Consider the following 24,228-nt stretch of genomic DNA (forward strand, 5'->3'; position numbering starts at 1 on the left):
CTAAAATCTCATTACAGCATCGGATGCTGTAAAGAGTGTCATTACAGCACCCGTTTGAGTACTGTAATAGCTTTCATTACCGTCGCGAATTACAAAAACAACTTTACAAGACACGAAATCATATGAACTTCATTACTATCTGTGTGAGAAAAAATGTTATACCCAATTTCGCTAAAATTACCTCAAAAATATTCGCCCAACATTAAAGCTTCGAATCAAAACAAACATGAGAAGAGAAAAAAGAAAACACTACTATAAACTTAATCTACACTACATATAAGTTACCTATCTATACAGACAGTTAACTTTAAAATACCACTACACAGAAATAAACGAAATCATAAATACAACAATAACATAAGCCCAATATGAGACCAAACAGGATCAATCTAGCAAAAACAAGAAAATCCAGAAACTAACAAGAATACAATATAAACCAAATACACGTGGGGAAAAGCACAACAATAATAATAAAACAAAACCTTAATAATCTATTTTATAATAATCATACCACACACAGTAATAATATCATAAATAACACTTACAATGATCTACTACTTAAGATGCTCTACTTAATAAAGGTCATAAATTTGCCATAGAAAAACCAATCAATATGAAACTAAATGCAATAGAAGTTGAATATGCTATACACAGCACACCTAATAACGATAATATCAAGAAAGAAGTCATTCCAATACTAACAAAAGTATGAAAAACAATACTTTAATAAAATTAAACATCAAAAATCCACACATAACACTTATATAACTTACTTCCATATAATTTAACCACAATATAACAACAATAGAACAGAAACTTATCGATAACAATACCCTATTTGTTAAAGCAGATAAAAATGCAGGAACCGTAATTATAGATAAAATGCTTTACATTGAAAAGACCATGAACTTCATCAACAATAACAACTATATAGAAATAAAAAACCCGCTTAACAACATGATTACCAAAACAAAAGATATAAAAACTACTACCAACACTATAAAGTTTTTTAACAGAAATCCCAATTTTATGATTTCTATGAATAGTTTTGTCCCACAACTATATGCTACGATAAAAATCCACAAAATAAATATGCCCATTAAACCCATCACAGCTTTCTATAACTCATCCAATATACATTTAGCAAATTTTATGAACAATATATTTAAACAGGAGATTTTTTCTGTAATCCCGTTAACACCTGGAACAATAAATTTATTTCGAAACGACAATTATTTTTTCATATGCCAATATTTCGCTTTTGTATTAAACTTCAGGGCTTGAATTTTTACAAACAAGTAACTTAATGTTAAACTAGTTGTAAAACATTACAAAAAACTTACAAATTATACTTCAACAGCGAAACATATTAAAAATCAGCCACGACGCACATCTTAAATCCATGTGAGAACGACAAAGGTCGAACATCGGTCAACGAATAACCGAGAAAACAAGTTTTTAAATAAAAAACTTGAAATTAAAAACTTGTTTTCTCGGTTATTCGTTGACCGATGTTTAGATCGGAATTTTTTTTATGATTAATTGTTGATTTTCGTTACACCTACCAATTTATTTGATTAATGATTAATTTATATCATTTCTTGGCAAAACTACACGCTTCTGTCATAATTGGCATCCCCAAGTTCGTGAATAAGCTGAAGCTAATAAAACATGGAAACAAGAAGTAGTATAAAACTCCAAAAAAGTTTAATGCCTTATATGGGTGAAACTTTTCTAGTTTTAAAATTCGACCAACCAACTTGACACTTTCCGTAGCTCGGCTTATATCTTTTAAAGAATTCTGGGGTTGCTCTTGAACCGCCAAAGGCACATTTAATGTAGTTTCGTCATTGGTTGCTGTCTTCGGAAGTCCACTTTTTGGAAGGTTCTTAACACGTCCGGTGTTAAAGATTTTTTTTAATATTTTGGATACTATATTAATATTTCGATTCTTTGTCGTTCGCTTAATTGCGCCATATTTGTTTAAACCGTCAATTTAATTGAATTTATGCCATTAAAATTTATGCTTAATGCTATCAATGACGTCATTTCAACGCCTACTTTTGATTCTAATTTGCTGATTTAACATTTTCAGAAAACGCATGATTTATATGATTTGAAATGTTCATCGTGTAGAGGGATTGATCGTCAATCAAAATATGCAATAAAGTTTACAATACGTCAAAAAAGAAACAAAAAAAATTTAATGCTATGTAACAGGTTTAAAAAAAAGGCATTTTGCGTAAGATATGTTCTGAGGTATATTTTCATTTTCTTCAGCGGCAACTGTCTAACTAACTGTGGCAGGTGATTGTAAAATTTCGTGCCCCAGTAGTCAGCATTCTTTTGTATCTTCGCTAAGCGGTGACGTGGAGTAGATCGTCTTTTTGTCTGGTTGGATAGTCCTGTTGATCGAAATTTTTTGTTAATTTGGACAGTTTCTTTCTGGTGGCTGTTATACAACTGAAGATAAATACAGAGGGTATGGTAAGTATCTTATATTTAGTAAAATATTCTTTACAACTTTCTATGCTTTTCAGATTGAAAAGTACACGCACTGCTCGTTTCTGCAGTAGGAAAATTCGTTCTGCAGCCGAGGACATTCCCCAGAAAAGGATACCGTAGGTTGCTCGGCTGTGAAAGCTAGCATATATGTAAGTTTAGTAGCTTCAAAGGTACTAATAGTTCTGATTCTCCTTATGCAGTAAATTGCCCCGTTTACCTTTATGGCAGTATTCTCTACGTGAATAGACCACTTAATTTCCTCATCTATATATAGCCCAAAAATTTTATTGATTTACATTCTGCCTTCTCATGTCCTCTATTAAACATTTTTTACGTCTTCTCCTCGTTTAATGTTAGGCCATTGTCTTGCAGCCCTTGTTTATCATTGTGCATCGATTCGCAAGTGTTATTTTGAAGATCTTCTGGCGATTCTCCAGTTGAAACGATGGTGGTGTCATCCGCGTAGAGGCAAAGGTTCCCATGCTGCAAAGCATACGGCATATCATTTACTTAGATGATAAATAATAAAGGCCCACGTACTGAACCTTGTGGCACCTCTAACTGAAACTGATTTGTTTACTAGCTGCCAAGTAGGAATTTAAAATATCAAAGGCTACGCCACGTATCCAGTAATAAAACAATTTATCCAAGAGCAATGTGTGATTAACGCTGTCAAATGCCTTCGACGGATCGACTCCTAGCAATTCTACAAATTTCTTTTCGTCTATCGCTGCTAATATTTTGTTGACAGCCTCGTGTACTGCTGTGTCTACGGATCTTTCCTTACGATATCTTTGTTGATATTCAGTAAAAAAATATCTTTTCTCAAAAAAGTTGAGATTCTATCCGCTATGATACATTCAAAAACCTTTGAAGTTACTGGTAAAATAGAGATTGGTCTGAAGTTTTTCGCCTTATCTGTATCGCCTTTTTTATAAATTGGGATGATTTTAGCCACCTTGAGTTCGTTTGGAAATACTCCTTGTTTGAGGCACATATTAATGAGGTACACCAACTGAGCGGAAATGCCATCTATGATTTTCTTTAGAAAAGCCACTGACATTCCATATATGTCCTCCGTGGTTTTTAATTTAAATCCTTTAACTACTTTCACCTCTGTAATGTCTGTCGGTCTTAAGAAACAAGAGTCCTTATTTCTTATTTGTAAGGTGTTCATATAGTTGTTTCCCTTATAAAGATCAATTTTGCTACACATATTTTGCAAATAGTCGCTGTATTTCTCGAGTGTTATGGATGAATTGGTCTCCGTTGTTTTGGTGGAATTTATTTCCCTATTTATTATCTGCCACAATTTTGTTAATACTAATTACTTTAATTTCAAGTTTTTTATTTAAAAACTTGTTTTCTCGGTTATTCGTTGACCGATGTTCGACCTTTCTGGTTCTCACATGGATTTAAGTGCGTCGTGGCAGATTTTCAATATTTTTCGCTGTTTCATGTACAATTAGTAAGTTTTTTATAATGTTTTATAATTAGTTTAACATTAAGTTACTTGTTTGTAGAAATTCAAGCCCTAAAGAAGCTTTAATACAAAAGCGAAATATTGGCATGAAAAAATAATTATCATTTCAATAGTCCTCAATCCTATCCTGGAAATAAATTTATTGTTCGGATATATTTAAAGACATCAATTTCGAAACTTCATATACCGTTAAAAATAACATGGAACTAATCAACAATCTTAAATCACTTGAAATACAAGAAACCTATACTAACCGTTTTTAACATGGATCGTCGCGGATCTCACCCTGATCCTAAAACATCTTATTAACCAAAACTTATGTTAATTATTGTCAATTCAACAATAAATATTACAAATCCACCACAGGACTACGAATGGGCCTCCCTATTTCTGGTATAATAGCAGACATATTCATAAACCCCCTAGAGAAAAAAAAAACTTGACTCCTCCAATCATTTTAAAGATAAAACTATCAAATGGTTTAGATACCTTGATGATATTCTATACGTGTGGAATGGCAACCAAGACGAATTAACACATTTCCTGCAATACCTGAATCTTATTCATAAAAACTTACAATTCACAATTAAAGTACAAACACACAAACTAGCCTCTTTCAGATATTATATCAACAGACTTCTTTGTTAATTAATTTTAAATAATCACAAACATTGGTTTCTCACTTCTTATAAATAACTTTATCAAATTGTATGAATGTTACACATAAACTAATAGAAATATCAAAAAACGGTCTATACCATGTTGTAAAGTAAAATCTATTATTTTCTATTTAAAAAATAGTTCAAAGAATATCATTTGAGGAGTCATGTTTTGTTATCAAGAATTTCTATTTCACAAAGCAAAACATTTATTTCCGTACACTTTATTATTTCATATCAGCATATTGGATCTTGTTGCCAAATATATTTTTATTGGTTCACTTTTATCGCGTGATTAAATTTTGATTGGTATAGAATGATAAGACCATAAATTAGGAAATGCAAGTTCAAAAGAATAGTTAAGTTTAAAACATTAGAGTGTAATAACAAGTTAAGTGAAGAGATAGCTCCATAAGCCGTCGTAAATCAAAACACTTATTTTGGTATAATTTCACAAACATTTAAATTATTTAATAAATAATTAAAGAAGCGTGAGTTGTACTCGAATAACCCAAATTCGAAATTACTAAACGAGTTTCAATAAATGTAAAATTTGTTATTTAATTCTATATAAACTGTCCAAGTTTGGTTTCTTTACCATTATGGATAATCTAAGAGAAGAACTTAAGCCTAACTGTGCAAAAAGTATCAGAAACGAGAGTTTACTAATAAGAGAAACAAATATATCTCATAAGCCAATAGAAGTATTAACGAAATTGCTTACACCATAAAATGTTATATTTAATTCTATATAGCCATACCAATTTTTATATTTCTATTAACTATTCTATTAATTATAAATAACCTAAGAAAAAAATGTTAAACCGAACGGCGCAAAAAATATTTGACCAAACAATTTTGATAATCTTTATAATACCGCGAGGTCACTAGAAACCTCAAGTGTAATGTAAAATCATCTGTCACGAAATGTTTAGAAAGGCTAAGGTGTGTTACAAAAATTATACAGTGTATCATTACCAATTGGAACGAAGAACAATACGACAGAGAAACGTTGTATCTTCATGTGTCCGATCATTATGCCCAATTATTAAAATTGCGTAACAAAAACAATAAAGCTGAAACGAAAAAAGATGTTATTAAAAGATGGGACGTAAGTGATTTAAGTGCTTACCATTTTGCTGCAGATATGTCACAGTATTTCTTTTCTGAAAATGTGGGATACACACCGGCTGCAACGTTCTCTGCCTACTACACCCACCTCATAAACATCTTCAACAAGTACTGTCCTGAAAAAGAAATTCCTACAATCTGCCGTAAAAAGAAAACAGAAAATCTATCAACATAAACTAAAGACAAAATGAACAAAGTTGAAATCCTGGGGATTATTGCACAGCAAACAAAGACGAAGGAGGTATATGAAATTTACACGAAATACAAAAATGAATTAAGAGAGCTAATAAAGCACGAAAAGCAGCTACACAATGAATTTGCTGTATAGCTAGCAGAAAACAAACAGAACAAAGTGTGGCAGATAATAAATAGGGAAATAAATTTCACCAAAACAACAGAGACCAATTCATCCATAACACTCGAGAAATACAGCGACTATTTGCAAAATATGTGCAGCAAAGTTGATCTCTATAAGGGAAACAACTAAATGAACGCCTTACAAATACGAAATGAGGACTCTTATTTCCTAAGAGCGACAGACATTACAACGGTGAAAGAAGTAGTTTTATTTAAATTAAAAACCACGGAGGACATATATGGAATGTCAGTGGCTTTTCTAAAGAAAACCATAGATGGTCTTTCCGCTCAGTTGGTGTACCTCAGTAATATGTGCCTCAAACAAGGAGTATTTCCAAGCGAACTCAAGGTGGCTAAGATCATCCCAATTTATAAAAAAGGCGAAACAGATAAGGCGAAAAACTTCAGACCAATCTCTATTTTACCAGCAATTTCGAAGGTTTTTGAATGTATCATAGCGGATAGAATCTCAATGTTTTTTGAGAAAAGAGATTTTTTTACTGAATATCAACAAAGATATCGTAAGGAAAGATCCGTACACACAGCAGTACACGAGGCTGTCAATAAAATATTAGCAGCGATAGACGAAAGGAAATTTGTAGAATTGGTAGGAGTCGGTCTGTCGAAGGTATTTAATATTTTAATGGTATTAAATCGAATTCGACCGATATTCAGTTATGGGTGCCATAAGGTTCATTACTTGGGCCTTTATTATTTATCATCTATGTAAATGATATGCCGTATGCTTTGCAGCATGGGAACATTTGCCTCTACGCGGATGACACCATCATTGTTTCAACTGGAGAATCGCCAGAAGATCTTCAAAATAACACTTGCGAATCGATGCACAATGATAAACAAGGGCTGCAAGACAATGGCCTAACATTAAACGAGGAGAAGACGTAAAAAATGTTTAACAGAGGACATGAGAAGGCAGAATGTAAATCAATAAAATTTTTGGGCTTATATATAGATGAGGAAATGAAGTGGTCTATTCACGTAGAGAACACTGCCATAAAGTTAAACGGGGCAATTTACTGCATAAGGAGAATCAGAACTATTAGTACATTTGAAGCTACTAACTACGTACATATTATGCTAGCTTTCACAGCCGAGCAATCTACGGTATCCTTTTCTGGGGAATGTCTTCGGCTGCAGAACGAATTTTCCTACTGCAGAAGCGAGCAGTGCGTGCACTTTTCAATCTGAAAAGCATAGAAAGTTGTAAAGAATATTTTACTAAATATAAGATACTTACCATACCCTCTGTATTTATCTTCAGTTGTATAACAGCCACCAGAAAGAAACTGTCCAAATTAACAAAAAATTCCGATCAATACTATCCAACCAGACAAAAAGACTATCTACGTATTCCACGTCATCGCTTAGCGAAGACATAAAAGAACGCTGACTACTGGAGCACGAAATTTTACAATCACCTGCCACAGTTAGTTAGACAGTTGTAAATATACTTCAGAACATATCTTACGCAAAATGCTTTTTATACCATAAATGAATTTTTTTTTAAACCTGGTACATAGCATTAAATTTTTTTTGTTTCTTTTTTGACGTATTGTAAACTTTATTGCATATTTTCAAATCATATAAATCATGCGTTTTCTGAAAATGTTAAATCAGCAAATTAGAATCAAAAGTAGGCGTTGAAATGACGTCATTGATATCATTAAGCATAAATGGCATAAAGTCAATTAAATTGACGGTTTAAACAAATATGGCGCAATTAAGCGAACGACAAAGAATCGAAATATTAAGCAGTACCCAAAATATTAAAAAAAATCTTTAACACCGGACGTGTTAAGAACCTTCCAAAAAGTGGACTTTCGAAGACAGCAACCAATGACGAAACTACATTAAATGTGCCTTTTGCGGTTCAAGAGCAACCCCAGAATTCTTTAAAAGATATAAGCCGAGCTACGGAAAGTGTCAAGTCGGTTGGTCGAATTTTAAAATTAGAAAAGTTTCACCCATATAAGGTAGGTATTACAAACTTTTTTGGAGTTTTATACTACTTCTTGTTTCCATGTTTTATTAGTGTTCGCTCCGCTTATATATTTTTAGTGCGCATGTGCGACATTCGCCCCCGCTCAGTGTGAGTTTCACCCGCTTGGTCCGCATGCGCACCCTTAACGCACTCCGCTTTTAATTTTAATACGTATTACGACTCAGTTCAGTTAACCCGCATTTTGAATACTACGCATCCGCTTCGCATCCGCCAAAAATTCAGTTTAGTTCTCTACCGCATCGCCACGCCGCTTCAGAAGGTAATTAATCAATTATCATTTGTTTTATTTAAATTTTTATTTTTAATTAAGAATTATATTTTTTTATTACAATCATCTTGTTTTTTTTTATTATTGCTAATTTTTGAAACCAGCACCTCCGCTGTTATTGTCGCCTATAATTAGAGCGCACAATTTTTGGTCCTTCGAGCCGGATTTCCGAATTTAATTTCATTTTTCATTCAATTTCATTTAATTTTATACGCCATTTTTGGACGAGATTTCGAACATTTACCGTCGCTACTTCTTTTTGGTTTCGTTCTCGCCCGTGTTCGCAAAACATCTGGTGCACATCTGCCAATTTTTGTTGCCTTTTATGGTAACAAACAACTCGGTGTTTCTTTTCTTTTATACAGGATCGTCATTTATTATTTTTAATTTAAAAATTTTCGTTCACTTTGAATTTTCTAAATTTCGCAAATATGGCCGACAAGTTACCCAAAATGATCCTGAAACGTAGTGGATTTCTAAATCGATTAATTGAAACCGTAGATGTTGGTAACGGTATAGATAATACTGAGCAGGAATCATTATTTATTGTTCGCGCTACTGATTCACATCACACCTATGATGAGTTTATAAAAATCCATAATTCAATTATTTCGTTGATCGCTGATGATGATTTTGAAACGCACGATGATGTACGTCGTCAAGCTGATATCGCATACTATTCCATAAAGGCCCGTATGGCTCGTATAACTGAGTCCAAACTTGCACCTGCGACACCTGCACCTGTGACACCTAATCCGATTACCACACCTAAACTACAAAAAATCACCTTACCCATTTTTTCTGGTGATTTTAAAACCTGGTCTAGTTTCCATGATTTATATCGGACAATGGTCCATGAAAATACAACGCTTTCCAACGTCGCCAAATACCAATATATGATGACGTCACTATCGGGAGAACCGTACCATCTGCTTCAGGGATTACCGGTGACCAGTGACAACTACGAAATTGCTTATCAAACATTGAAAAACCGCTATCAAAATAAACGGCATTTGGCCACAATTTATTATAATGAAATACAAAATATTCATATGAAACATGAGGGCTCCTCAAAGGCATATCGGCTACTGATCGACACCTTCACGGAAAATCTCGGAGGTTTAAAAACGCTCGGTTTCCCGGTGGACGCTTGGGACTTTTTGCTCCTTAATATTCTGCTTCAGAAATTGGATTTGTCAATTCGAACGAAGTTTGAGACAGAATACAGTAAGGTTGAAATACCTACATACAATCAGCTGATTGAATTTCTGGAAAGTCATTCCAAAGCCTTGGAATCCGTGAAAATGATTTCCTCCTCCAAAGTCGCTAAATCCTCTCCGAGTCGTCCTTTGAAAACCTACCCAGCTACATTGGCCACTGAGAACAAACAGAAATTAACAAATTTAGCATGCATTCTATGTGAAGATTCACATTACTTATATCAATGTTCAAAATTTCATGAAAGAACACCATCGCAAAGATTAGCCTGCGCCAACAGTCATAAGTTATGTAAGAATTGTTTAAGCTCCCGTCATACCACCAATAACTGCAAATCCACTCACACTTGTCGAGTATGCAATCGGAGACATCACACGCTGTTACACCTAAATTCAAATAATTTATCTCCGAAGCCAGAAGTTTCAAAACCTAGTCCTCCATGTGTCCCCGAAACCACGGCTGGATCTGTAATGAGTTCATTACTCACTGTTGTCCTGCCTGTCGCTGAGGTGGAAATTGAAGATTGTTTTGGGGTGTTTCATAGGGTCAGAGCATTAATTGATTCCGGCAGTATGATCAATTTCATAACCGAAGAACTTCAGAACCGCCTTAAAATCGCTAGAACAAAGCACTCCATTGCCATTGAGGGACTAAACCAAATGAATTCGACATGTAAGAAGGGCAGTGTCATTTGTGCCATCAAACCATGTAATTCTATGCAATCTACGATTAAATTTTCTGCTGTCGTAACCAGCAAAATTTGTTCCAAGCAACCAAGTGTACCTATTGAATTGTCAAGATATCCTCATCTTCGTAATCTCAACATAACAAAGAGTCAATTATTACCTGGATCTATTGATTTATTGTTGGGGTCCGAATTAGTGCCATATATTTTAACTGGAAATCGTCAAATAGGTAAAATGGATGAGCCAGCCGCTTTGGAATCTGTTTTCGGGTGGTTGGTGATGGGTAAACTGACTGATTTTCCACCGTCAACGTCCAATACGTCTTTAATGACTGAGCCGTCTCTGGACATCTGTATGCAGAAGTTTTGGGAGGTTGATCAGGTGAAGGGGATCATCGCTGGGTCACCGGAGGATAATCAATGTGAAGATCGGTTCAAATCCACGTACCAACGTACTGAGACTGGTCGATTCATGGTCATGTTGCCTTTCAGGGCAACAGATTTGGAATTGGGTGAATCTTATTCCCAAGCTCTTCATAGATTTTTATCTCTAGAAAAGAGATTAATCAAAGATTCTGATATATTTGAGAAATATAAGCAATTTATGGAAGATTACCTGTCAACGGGCCACATGTCTCCTGTTCCCAAGACAGATTATTCTAATACTACCGCATATTACATCCCGCATCATTATGTTATGAATCCTAACTCTTCCAAACTCCGAGTTGTCTTTGATGCTTCCGCCAAGACTTCCTCTGGGAAATCTTTAAACGACATTCTGCTTACCGGTCCCAAACTGCAGCGCGATCTCGTTTCCATTCTCATTAATTTTCGCTGTTTTCCTATTGTATTCATTTGTGATATCAAACAAATGTACCGCCAAATATTAATTGTGCCTCATCAGCGCGATTTTCAAAGAATTATCTGGAAGGATTACAAAACTAATGAGCTACTTGAATATCGGTTGAACACGGTCACATACGGGGTTTCTTCTTCTCCATTCCTGGCACTGCGGGCGGTAAGAGAATTAGCTACAATTTACTCGGAGCAGTTTCCGGAAGCATCGCGAGTGGTTTTGAACGACATGTATGTTGACGACATCGTAACCGGCAGTTTCTCGGTACAACACGCGTTAAGTCTGCAGCAGCAAATTATAAAATTATTATCATTGGGAGGTTTTGAGCTCGCGAAGTGGGCAAGTAACTCGCCAGAATTATACAAATCAATCAACGGCTGCAAGGATGGGGTTGCTGTATCATTGGATCAAAAGGAGGATGGTTTCATAAAGGTGTTGGGTCTCCATTGGGATCCTCAGGCCGACGCCTTTGGGTTTTCCTACATTCCTCGAGAGACACCATGTAGCAAGAGAGCTATATTATCAAGCATAGCTCGTATTTATGATCCGATGGGGCTAATTACTCCTTGCATTCTCGCCGCTAAACATCTTATTCAGAAGCTTTGGCTGGAGAGATTAAATTGGGATGATCTTCCATCTCAGGAAATCCAGAATTATTGGCATCAATATAAAATGCAGCTGCCACTTCTGTCAAAATTGAAGATTCCACGACAAATACAACCATCATCAAGTGAAACTGTGGAACTTCATCTCTTCTCGGACGCCTCTTCAGTGGGCTACTGTGCGGTGGCGTATCTGCGTACTGTTTTATTTGACAATACTATTAAACTGAATTTTGTCTATGCTAAGTCTAGGGTTGCCCCGCTAAAGGTTATTTCTATACCTCGACTGGAGTTGTGTGGTGCTGTCCTGTTAGCGGATTTAGCAAGATTCCTGATGTCAAGCTTCCCATCATTCCTTAAACCGAAGATCTTCGCCTGGTGTGATTCCATGATAGTGCTGAATTGGCTTGATTCAGCTCCGCACCGCTGGAAGACTTTTGTTGCCAATCGGATAGGCCACATTCAGGACATCATCCCCAGAGATTGTTGGCATCATGTACCATCGCACGAAAACCCTGCCGATCCAGGTTCGCGAGGGCTTCTTCCCGCCGATTTGGTTCAGTGCAGGCTGTGGTGGCAGGGACCTGATTGGTTGTCACTCTCATCATCGAACTGGCCATCCAGACGGACCATTACATGCAACAATGAGGCCTTATCCGAAGAAAAACAACAAACTGTGACTCACGTAACAAAAAAACCTGATAACTTTCTAATTACCTTACTCAATCGCTTTTCATCTTTGAATAAAATTAAAAATATAACCGCATATGTTTTGAGATTTGTTTCAGGGTGTCGGAAACAGAACAAACATTATCACCAAGCTCTTTCCATTTTCGAAAAGCAACAGGCTTTACACACAATCGCACGTGAAGTCCAAAAGGAGTACTTTTCTGAACTATACCAACAAATAAAAAATAATAAGCTGCCTGCAAAACAATATAGAAAACTCGCACCTTTCATAAGCCGGGAGAAATTGCTAAGAGTGGGTGGACGTCTTCGGAACTCGGAACTCGGCTTCGACACTAAACATCCAATTCTTTTACCCGGCAAGCATCGATTGAGTGAATTGATCGTCGAAGAATTGCATCGTCAACATTTACATCCAGGGTTTCGTACACTATCAGCCATTATTGCCAACCAATTTTGGATTCTATCGCCCAGAAACACAATTTATAAAGTATTATCGCGATGTATTAATTGCTTTAGAAACAATCCAAAATCCTATACACCAATTATGGCCGATTTGCCAGCTTTTCGAGTGAATCAGATGAAGGCATTTACTACGGTGGGCATTGATTTCGCTGGACCTTTCACAACCACAGTACGGAAACATCGAGGAGCCAAAGCCTTTAAATCCTACCTATGCATCTTCGTTTGTGCCGTCACAAAGGCGGTGCACTTGGAATTGGTGACTGATTTGTCTTCCGATGCATTTTTGGCTGCATTGAGGCGCTTCGTGGCACGTCGAGGAAGATGTATCAGAATATTTTCCGACAGGGGAACTAATTTCGTAGGCGCCTACAATCAAATGTTACAGATTGCACAACAGGCGGGTGGACGACTTGGTATTGAGTGGCTGTTCAACCCTCCGGCTGCACCTAATTTTAATGGTTTGACGGAGGCTGGAGTTAAATCAGTAAAAACCCATTTAAAAAGGGTTGTGGGTAACCAAATCTTAACATTCGAAGAATTTTATACCGTACTTACCCAAATAGAATCCGTCCTCAATTCTCGTCCGCTTTGTCCTCTCAGTTCGGATCCGAATGACTGTCAAGCTCTCACTCCTGGCCATTTCCTCGTATTAACACCGCTAAATACTGAAATTCCCTGTACAGATTTCCAGGATACGCCGTCCAACCGATTGTCGCGCTGGGAATTGCTTCAAAAAATGGTCCAGCATTTCTGGATGAGGTGGAGTCAAGAGTATCTTCATACCATCCAGCAAAGGGCAAAATGGAATAAAACGTACAACAATATCTCACCTGGAACACTTGTAATCATTCGAAATGAATGTTTTCCGCCCTTGACATGGAAGTTTGGCCGCGTTGAGGAATGTTTTCCTGGGCGAGATGGTGTCATCCGCGTCGTAACGGTTAAGACCGCGCATGGTCGATTACAGCGACCTGTTTCGCAACTTTGTCCGTTGCCAATTGAACATTGTTGATTTTTATTTTGTATCATGTTTTAAGTTGCTTGTACATTTACTGTTATTCGCGGCACAATTCATGTTTATTTACTTTTCCGTGTTGTTAAAAACATTCGTTTTTGGCGGGTGTTTGTTCGCTCCGCTTATATATTTTTAGTGCGCATGTGCGACATTCGCCCCCGCTCAGTGTGAGTTTCACCCGCTTGGTCCGCATGCGCACCCTTAACGCACTCCGCTTTTAATTTTAATACGTATTACGACTCAGTTCAGTTAACCCGCATTTTGAATACTACGCATCCGCTTCGCATCCGCCAAAAATTCAGTTTAGTTCTCTACCGCATCGCCACGCCGCTTCAGAAGGTAATTAATCAATTATCATTTGTTTTATTTAAATTTTTATTTTTAATTAAGAATTATATTTTTTTATTACAATCATCTTGTTTTTTTTTATTATTGCTAATTTTTGAAACCAGCACCTCCGCTGTTATTGTCGCCTATAATTAGAGCGCACAATTAGCTTCAGCTTATTCACGAACTTGGGGATGCCAATTATGACAGAAGAGTGTAGTTTTGCCAAGAAATGATATAAATTAATCATTAATCAAATAAATTGGTAGGTGTAACGAAAATCAACAATTAATAATAGTAATAATAAATGCCTTTATTCCCCAATATAACGTATAACACAACACATAACATATTAATACGAGTTACGGTACAGTTATGTACTCGGAGAACCTTAAGGGACGGTTCAGATGAATGTCCTGCAAAACATTCCCTGCTTTTAAACCGAACCCTTAAATCGTGTTAGAACACAAACAAAATTGTATGCCTATTCTACTTATCCTAACAATCCACAAACAAACTAAAGCATGATAAAAAACAAAAAAAAACCGAGATGTTTAATTTCGGTTTTTTTTTTATGAAACGATAAGAAAGAAAAGAATTGCCATTTAACATCCTTTTCTTCGACGAGGCAACTTTTACATCAAGCAACTTTTGGATTCAAGAAGGCCATACTCAATATCCACAAAAGATAAATGTTTGGGCTGGCATTCTTCGTGGACAAGTTATTGGACCTTTTTTTATAAACACAACATTAAATGCAGAAAGATATTTAAAACTACTGCAAAATGAAGTTTGACCTGCGGTTGAAGCATTGTTCCCAGGGGATAATGGTGGAATCGATGATGACATCCTATTCCAGCAAGATGGAGCAACTCCGCATTATGTTGTTCAGGTGCTACAGTACCTAAATGTACGTTTTCCTGGAAAGTGGATTGGCAGACGAGGACCAATTGCATGGCCAGCTAGGTCACTTGATTTATCGCCTTTAGACTTTTTTTTTTGTGGGGTTACTTGAACGACAGAGTGTACGAGAATCGACCTTAAAATCTTAATCAGTTATGTGAGTCAGTTGATATTCTTTTGAGTAGTGTGAATAGCTTTACACGTCGCGTCGTCTTCAAAATTATTTGTATGCAAATGGTGCCCAATTTGAACATTTGTTGTAGTTTCCATATTTCGACTTAGATTTTTTAAAGAATTTTAGTTTTTGTGATCCACGTTTTGTGTAATCTGTGTATTCGTGTAAATATTATTGAACAGTATATAAATTCATGTAGAGTGCGCTTTATACAACCTTTTCTTACACAACCATATGATTTGATATGTTCATCGCGTAGAGGCATTTATCCTCTATCAAAATATGCAAGAAAAACATATGCATCCCATGTAAAATAAGAATGTTGTTTGTCATAGTAATGAAACAAAAAACAAATAAAGAAACTTTTATTTAAAACTAAAAAAACTGGCTATATTCCAGACATTCGACACACTCTGTTATGTACCATAAATTAATTGAGATATTTGATGGATTAACCTATAAAATTTGATATTTAATTCTAAATTATTGTACAGAATTTTGTGTTACATATATTTCAGGTTATATATAACCTAGAAAAAAGAAGACTTACACAACATTAAATTAATTTATTTCTTAGGTCTTTTAGGTTCAGCTCAGCTTCATACTAACCTCTCTATTGATATTGTTATTATGGCGATAAATTTCTATGGCTTCTCTGGTCATCCTCTGGTGGTAGTTCCTGCTTTTGGTAAGTACTTTTGTATCGAAATTTATTTTCTGGTATCGGTCCATGTGGCAATGTTCTGCGACTGCTGAGTGCTCTGGTTTTCCTAATTTCATGTCCCTTTCGTTTTCTTTTATGCGGTATTTGAAGTTCCGTCCAGTTTGCCGTACATAATGTTTCCCACACTTGCAGGAAGTTTGTCTTTTGCTATAGGCAATGCCTTCCGTAGTTTGATCATAGTTTTGATAAAACTCTCCTTTCCAGCTTAGTAAGTAAGATGACCAGGAAAACTACAAGTCCTGAGACATACCTCGATAATCCCTCTGGTATGAGTTTTCATCGTAGACTTTCCACAATACCTATTACCGGTACAATCATACATATATTTTTCGCGTAAAACGTTAAGTAGATAAAAATAACTCTGAAAATGTTATAAATCGGTCCAATGTACTTATTCTTTTATACTTTGTGTAATTATACTGTTTTTATTTTATACGTTTTCCTGTGTATCTATGCGTTGTTCCTGAATATCATAAAACAAGGAACAAGGAATATGCAATAATACAGGAATATACTTGTAGCAATACACCACAACAAAACTCTGTTGCCGAGAAAATGAACAGAACTATTTTAGACAAGGTACCTTGCATGTTTATTGTTACAATATTACCTGAGCATTTATGGGGTAAAGCTGTAAGAAGTGCGGTGTATCAAATAAATAGATCACCTACTAAAGCGTTAAATGGAGATACACCTGGTAGGAAACATTACGGTAGACCCGATTTAAGTAAGTTAAAGGTATTTGGAGCAAAAGCTTGGGTATTGAGATTACCAAAAGAAGAAAGAGCGTTGGAAATAAGATTGATAGGATATTCTGGAGCTGGCTACCGACTGTGGAATTCAAGGAATAATGAAATAATAATATCCAGAGATGTCACATTCAATGAAAATGATATTAAATATGTACCGAAAAGTAATGAATAAAGAAGTATTCAAAATGTTACAAACGATGAAGAAAATAATGAAGAGAAGAAAAGTAATCATGAAATTGAACTAGACACAAATGAAGAAGAGAAAGATAACGAAAAGATAGATCAAATACAAGGGGAAGAAGCGCAACAAACGAGATCAGGAAGAATGTTGAAGAAGCCAAAATATTTAGATGATTAACAAACATGCAATGAAGCAATAGAAGATAACGGCTAAGTTAGCTATACAGGGTGATTCTCAACCTATACGCATAATCTTGGGGATTTATTCCTCATGACAAATAATAAGCAAAAGGTGAAGAAAATTGTAGCAATTTTTTAGTTTCCTAGACTTCCATGAAATTTACTTTCAAATCAAGAATACATACCTATAAGATTTTAAAATGAAATCAAAGCAAGTGTTCCAAGTTGTTTCCAATATTTTCTATACAAAATTGGGCTCGCTGAATCGATGAGCGCGGCTTAAACCAGGGTGTTGGCGTATTGTCTCGGCAGCAGTTTGCTTGCTCAGTATGAACTTCCTCAGTATTCACTTTTTCCGTTGCAATGTTAAATGCCTGTGTTAAATACTGTATGCCATCATCAAGAGGACGACATCATCTGCATAGCACTCAATCTTGATTTTGTAATCATTCATAGTGTAACCACAGTTTACATTTGTTGTGTTTGCCCTGTTCTAATTCTTTTATCCTTACTTTGTCGAACGTTTTGGTTAGATAAATGAAACAGAGGAAGGCTGCCTGACGTTTTTTTCGCCGGAGTCTATCTGATCTTCTTTTTGATTCTTTCAACAATTTTCTCAACACTGTGTGATCCGTACATGTCATTCTTCATCTCGTTACTAAATGTTGCCATACATCATTTGTGTAGGCTACTCTTGCAATCAGAAGGACGTGAGCAAACGACACACTTAAATGTATGTAAACATTTTTTTGCAGAAGATGAAATAAGTATGGTGGGATCAGTTCTAAACAGATGAGATAGTTTGGTGTTGCTGTGTAAGATGATTTATGGAAGCAAAAACTGTACCCTTTGGAGATGATATGATAGCGATGCCTAAACCTAAGGGTGTTGGCGGATTGTCTCGGCAGCAGTTTGTATCTGATTTTGCAATCCTTGCTCAGTAGTGACTTTGGTGACGTACACTAAACTTTTTAAGTAACCCCAAAAATAAAAATCAAGAGGATTGAGGTTGGCGATCGAGATGGCGAGGCCAATGGACTACCTCGACCTGACCATCTTCCGGGAAGCACCTTATCTAGATATCGCCGCATATATCGGATATCTATGAAACTAAAAATCTTTTACTACAATTTTTTTCTCATTATTTGTCAAGAGGAATAAATCCCCAAGTTTATGCGTATAGGTTGAGAATCACCCCGTAGAAAACGAATTAAATTCATTGAATGAAATTTAATACATCTCAATAATAAGAAAACCTGATGATACAAAATTAATTGATACAAGATGGGTATTTAAAATAAAACACGATGGTGTAAAGAAGGCGAGATTAGTAGCAAAAGGCTATCAGGAAAATGTTGTCGATAATACAAAGTACATCAACTTGATATACCAAGTGTCTTTCTAAACGGTTATCTGAATTCAGAAATTTGTTTGAAAATACCAGAAGGATTCAAATAGGAATTATGCATAGAAATTAAATAGAGCAATTTAAGATTTACGAGAATCACCAAAATGTTGGAACGATACATTTAATAAGTTCACACAAAGGAACAATTTGAAAAGAATGTATGGATGGTAGTTTTCGTCGATGATATCATTATCACTGGAGAAGAAAAAAGCCTTAGAACAACAATCTACGAGAACTTAACTAAAGAATTTAATACTAAATATTTGAGGGAGGCAAAAATAAAATTCTCCAATAAAGACTTATAGATAAAATTGCAAAGAAATTCAACATGGAACATAAATTAAATAAGGCTCCTATGGAAGTTGGATATCAAGTCAACAAGAACAACAATATAATAAACGTTCCATACAGGGAATTAATTGAATGTTTGAATTATTTGACAACAATATTTAGACAAGATATATCATTTGCAACATCCTTTTTAAGAAGATTTTTGGATAGACTAACCATGAGTACATGGAAGGTAGCAAAGAGAACGTTAAAATATGTCAAAAATACGAAGAGTCTCTGTTTAACATATAGAAGACATGATTTGAACAGAAAAATCGAAGCATACTCTGATTCTGATTGGGGAAAGGATTCAACTGATCGTAAGTGGTATGGCAATATACTACCATGGAAATTTGGTATCATGGTCAAAGAAATAACAAAGCTTGCATTATCAACAGCCGAATCTGAATACGTAGCAGCTGGAATATGTTGTACGGAAATTCTGTATATAAGTGGGCTGGCTAAAGACTTCGGAAACAAAGATGGTATTGTATGGACAATCAAAGTGACCATGATTAAGAATCATGAAAATACAAGAAGATCAAATCACATCGATATTAAATGGCATTTTATTAAGGACGTTATTGCAAATAAACAAGTTCAAGTATTTTGACAAAATCACTTTGTACAGATAAATTTAACAATTTTCGTGTTGTATTAAATCTTTGTTAACAAAAAAAAAGATATTGTAATTTGAGAGAGGGTGTTGAATGTAATAGTTTTTAAGTTGGTAACTCTGTGTGACGCCAAGTTATAAGTAAACTAGTGTTGTAAATTGTTTAACTGATGTTATTTTTATTAAAAACACAAAACAGTCGACGTTCGTTAAGAGGAACGTGCATCAACAGCTCTGTAAAATTTAAAAGAAACACATTGTTTGCGTCCCTATCTGCGTAACTTGCTATTTGCAGCGCGTTTTTGTTGCGTTTAACTCGCGTCAACGGCGCGCGAAAAAACCGTCGTGTGCAGGGGCCGTAACATTTTTTTAAATAGAATCCCTCTTTGTATGGATGATTTGTTGGCACAATATACATACATTTGAATATTTTATGAAGATTTTAACGATTGTAGCTTTTTAATTCATAACTCGGATCTTGCTGGATATTGAAGTACATTTTTTTTCTCGAATCTTGTTATAGTGTATTTTAGAGTCCATAACTTGTTACGATTTTTATAATCGCACTCTACTCATATAGCTCATATAACAAGTTGATTTTGGAAAAACAAGATGACTTGGAGCAGTATACTCCGCGAAACAGTGTACGTGTTTTCGGGGTACACGAAGCTAAACAGCAAGATGTTGCATCTGAAATAATATCGATGTTTAGTGATAAACTTGGGGTTGCTGTTACCGCTGATCAAATTGAACGTTGTGATCGAGTGGAATCGTTTAACAACAAAAACAAAAATCCGCGAGCAATAATCGTCAAGTTTGTGAGTTACAAATCTCGGGGCTTAGTGTGTAAAGCATGAAAAAATCTTAAAGGTACAAAAATTGTTGTAGAAGATGATTTAACTCAAGTAAAATATGCCTTACTCAAGCCAGCGGGTAAAATCGTGGGGAGAAGGAAGGCTTGGAGCAGAGACGGTAGGTCAATTCTCCAAATAAAAAGTGCCGCTGATTTGGATAAAATAAGCAATACAAATAAATCAACTAGGTTAAATTTAGAGTAAGAGACGTTCTATTATTATATGCCTGGGTTGTGCGTATAAACCCCCTTCTGAGCATTATAAAAATTTCTTGAATGAATTGGAAAATTGTCAGGCATGTTGATGTCGACAGACAGAATATTGTGCTGTGGAGATTTTAATATTGATCTGCTAAATTCTCAGAGTAAAGATACAGATTATATTTTGTCTTTTTTTGACTCTTTGGGTGGCTTTCAGCTGATTAATGTTCCTACCAGAGTCACAATGAATACGCCCACACTTTGAAATCTTATTTTTACGTTTGCCTTGTGGTTTTTCTGATCACGATGTAGTGTACTGTGACTGTAAGCTGAGCAACCCAATGACAGAGCCTGCATATAAACTGGTCAGATCACTAATGTATATTGATCAATTATCGTTCAAATCTGACTTAAGTAATATAGCCTTCAAAAACATATTTTGTATGCAGGATATAAATGACAAAGTTTGCTTTTTTACTCAACAAATAATTAATATTTTTGACGTTTATGCAAGTTTACAAAGCTTAGTAGTCCTTGGCTAACGGATAATATTAACTTTATGATGCGCCTAAGAGATAGAGCAAAGTCAAAATTCAGAAGGACAGGCAATGCCTCACATTGGAACTATTACAAGGACTTGCGAAACTTTACTACTAAATAGCGTTAGTAAAATGAAAAGAGAGCTTATTTCAAATACATTTCTTGGTTTGAAACATTTGCAAATTAATTCTATGACTCATAATAACGGTCAATTACCCATACAGTTGCAGAATCCTGATGGCATAAATCGTTTTTTTGTTCATAGCGGTCAAGATATCCTTGACAATATTACGTTGAGCAAGACTGATGATTGCTATAAAGAGTTTGCAGCTTTCACTTCCAATGTATTCTCAATTCGTACGGTTACCACGTCTGAGGTTATGGAAGTTGTTTCAGTGATAAGCTCTTCTTCAATAGGATTCTTGTTAGAACAAGTTTAAACAAGATTAAATTCTTGTTTAGTTGAAAATATTTTTCCTGATCAATGGAAACGGGCTATTGTGCTTCCGTTACCAAAGAAAAAGAATCCAATTGATGATGGGGACTTGCGTCCGATCAGTATTTTGTCAACTATGTCTAAAATCTTGGAAAAAGTAATGAAAAATCAATGAATTCCTTATTATTGAACAGAACAACTTATTACCAGTTCAGCAATCTGGTTTTCGTGCTGATCATAGTTGCACTACAGCTATGCTAAGACTCACTGATGATGTTTTAGGCATTTGACACCATTGGTCATATATTGCACTGTCGTATAATGGAGTTGTTGGGACTGGGTCGTGGTGCTGTGGCACTAATACAAAACTACTTAACAGGTAGAACACAAAAGGTAAGAGTTGGTGATCGGGAATCGGAAGAAGTTATTGTTGGTTCAGGTGTTGCCCAGGGTTCCGTCCTGGGACCGCTTCTCTTATCACTCTATACTTCTAGTTTCGCTGCCAACTTGTCCTCTTCTAATATTAATATGTATGTTGATGATATTCAAATATACCAATCATTTCGTCGTGGCGAGAGTCATGATGTGGAGACAAATTTAAATAGAGATTTACAAATTATCCATAAGATTGCTAATTTCCATCAATTGAAGATTAACCCTGTGAAAAAATATGTGGATATGCTTTGGGAGTTCTGTAGAGAGTGTTTAGGTTAATATTGATCTAAAATTGGGAAATATACCTTTGCAGCGTGTGGATAATGTGAAGTGCGTGGGTCTAACACTTGATAATAGCTTCAGATATCGTGGGAAGATTAATGATTATATAAAGAGAGCTTATTTCTATCTTAGGCAATTATATTCTCATAGAGCTTATTTGTCATATAATATCAAAAAACAATTATATGATACTTACGTCTTGTCACAATTTAATTATATGGCACCGATTTGCGACCGAGTATCGCACAGGCTAAAGGGCGTGAACTGGTTAAAAATGAATTCTAGACGTGAACTGCTTACTTTGTTATTGTTTCACAAAATAATCACGACACGGATCCCACGATACCTCTATGACAAAATTACATTTACGTCAAATGACGGAAGATATCCAACCAAGTTTTGTCTTACAATCATACCACCTAAATATAGAACATCATTGTTTCAGCGGTTTAATAATTTTAATCAATCTTTCCCTCGAAGACTACGATATTTTTTTTGTGCTGATTCTGAAACTGTCTTTAGTTTTTCTCCATCACGTCCAGTTTTCGAGATATACCCAAAAATGTGGAAAATCGTAAATTAAAAAACATAGTAACGGTTCATGTTCAGTATATTTTTTATTTTGCATAGTGTCCTTCTGTAGCTATGTAGACATGAAAGTAGAGATCCAGATGAACATTTTGAGGTATTGATGGCATAAATCGGACTCTCCGTTATGTTGCTGCAGCCTAAAACAACTCAAAAAAATCAAATTTTTTGGCATTTTTCCCATTTTTTATCACTTAATCGCACCGTAACGAAAAAGAATTATATATGAACAAAAAAGTTAGCTATTCTATCCTATAGAACATTTAATTTTCCAAATTTCGAAGCATTGGACACCATGGTCGAATGTATTTTACCGGAGATATCGTTAATTTACGACAATCGTGCAAAATTTAATTTTTTGCCATTTTCACTGTGTTTGTTGAGTTAGTAACATTAATATTTTTAAGTTTTGAGTACTGTTGGGTTGGTAGTATTGAAAACGGTGCACATTGCACACAACACGAAGCGGGTGTCATGGCGAAGACGCGAGTTAACGGTCATGGCATGTAAAGATTTAATCGTTTATACTTGAATATATTAAAATACAGCAGAAACTAAAAAGTGGATTTATTCCCCAAAAACATTGGTCCTTCGAGCATGGATTAGTAACAGTGAAGACATTAAAAATAAAAAAAAAATTCGTGAATTGCATCATCTTGGCTGGGGTCCGGCGATCGGAACTTGGTTCTTCTCTTCGACAACGACACGAGGTCAACTCATCGGCGGCGGTCACTGGTGGGTTCCTGAAAGAAAACACAAAACGTAAACTAAGTCCTTTTTTATTTTTATCCTTTTTCGTGAGTATTGCTTCACAAAATGGAGGAACTCAAACCTCTGTTGGCAAAAAAGAAACTGCTCAAGGCACAATTAACGCGTTTCGGGACGTTTCTCGAAAAAATTACAACGGAAAAATTAAACGAATTGAAAATCAGATTACAAAACATTAAAGAGATTTTGCATGAGTTTAACAAAATACAAAACGCGATCGATTTACTAAACAAAGACGACGAGTATAATGACGAATACGAAATATTTGAAACAAAATATTATGAATTAATAGCAGAGGCGACAACATTTATTCAAGAGCGAGATAATGACACCGTATGTAAAAGCGCTATAAACGATGAAACGACCGGTTCGGCGGGGGCTGCGACGGCTTATGCACCGAGCGACGGTTATTTTCATAAAAATGTTAAACTTCCTACGTTGGATTTGCCTAAATTTTACGGAGATTATGATCAATGGATATATTTTCACGATACTTTTAAATCGCTCGTTGACAATGACAACTATGTAGATGACATCAATAAATTTCATTATTTATTTAGTTGCTTAATAGGTGAA

At 35.4% G+C, this 24,228-nt stretch overlaps 1 protein-coding gene and 1 long non-coding RNA gene across 2 annotated transcripts; one reads left to right on the top strand and one right to left on the bottom strand.

The window, feature by feature from the left end:
* The first annotated feature begins 8,857 nt into the window (after window positions 1-8,857).
* On the top strand, window positions 8,858-13,951 carry LOC139430190 (uncharacterized). Its single transcript, XM_071196855.1, has one exon. The coding sequence runs from the start codon at window positions 8,858-8,860 to the stop codon at window positions 13,949-13,951; it is 5,094 nt and encodes a 1,697-aa protein (XP_071052956.1).
* Window positions 13,952-23,436: 9,485 nt separating this feature from the next.
* Window positions 23,437-24,211, bottom strand: LOC139430050 (uncharacterized). Its single transcript, XR_011640619.1, has 2 exons — window positions 24,090-24,211; window positions 23,437-23,627 (listed from the first exon to the last, which is right to left on the bottom strand). It is a non-coding gene; the product is annotated as an uncharacterized lncRNA (long non-coding RNA).
* Window positions 24,212-24,228: the final 17 nt, after the last annotated feature.

This window comes from Onthophagus taurus, chromosome 6 (assembly GCF_036711975.1).
Source record: "Onthophagus taurus isolate NC chromosome 6, IU_Otau_3.0, whole genome shotgun sequence".
NCBI lineage: Eukaryota > Metazoa > Arthropoda > Insecta > Coleoptera > Scarabaeidae > Onthophagus > Onthophagus taurus.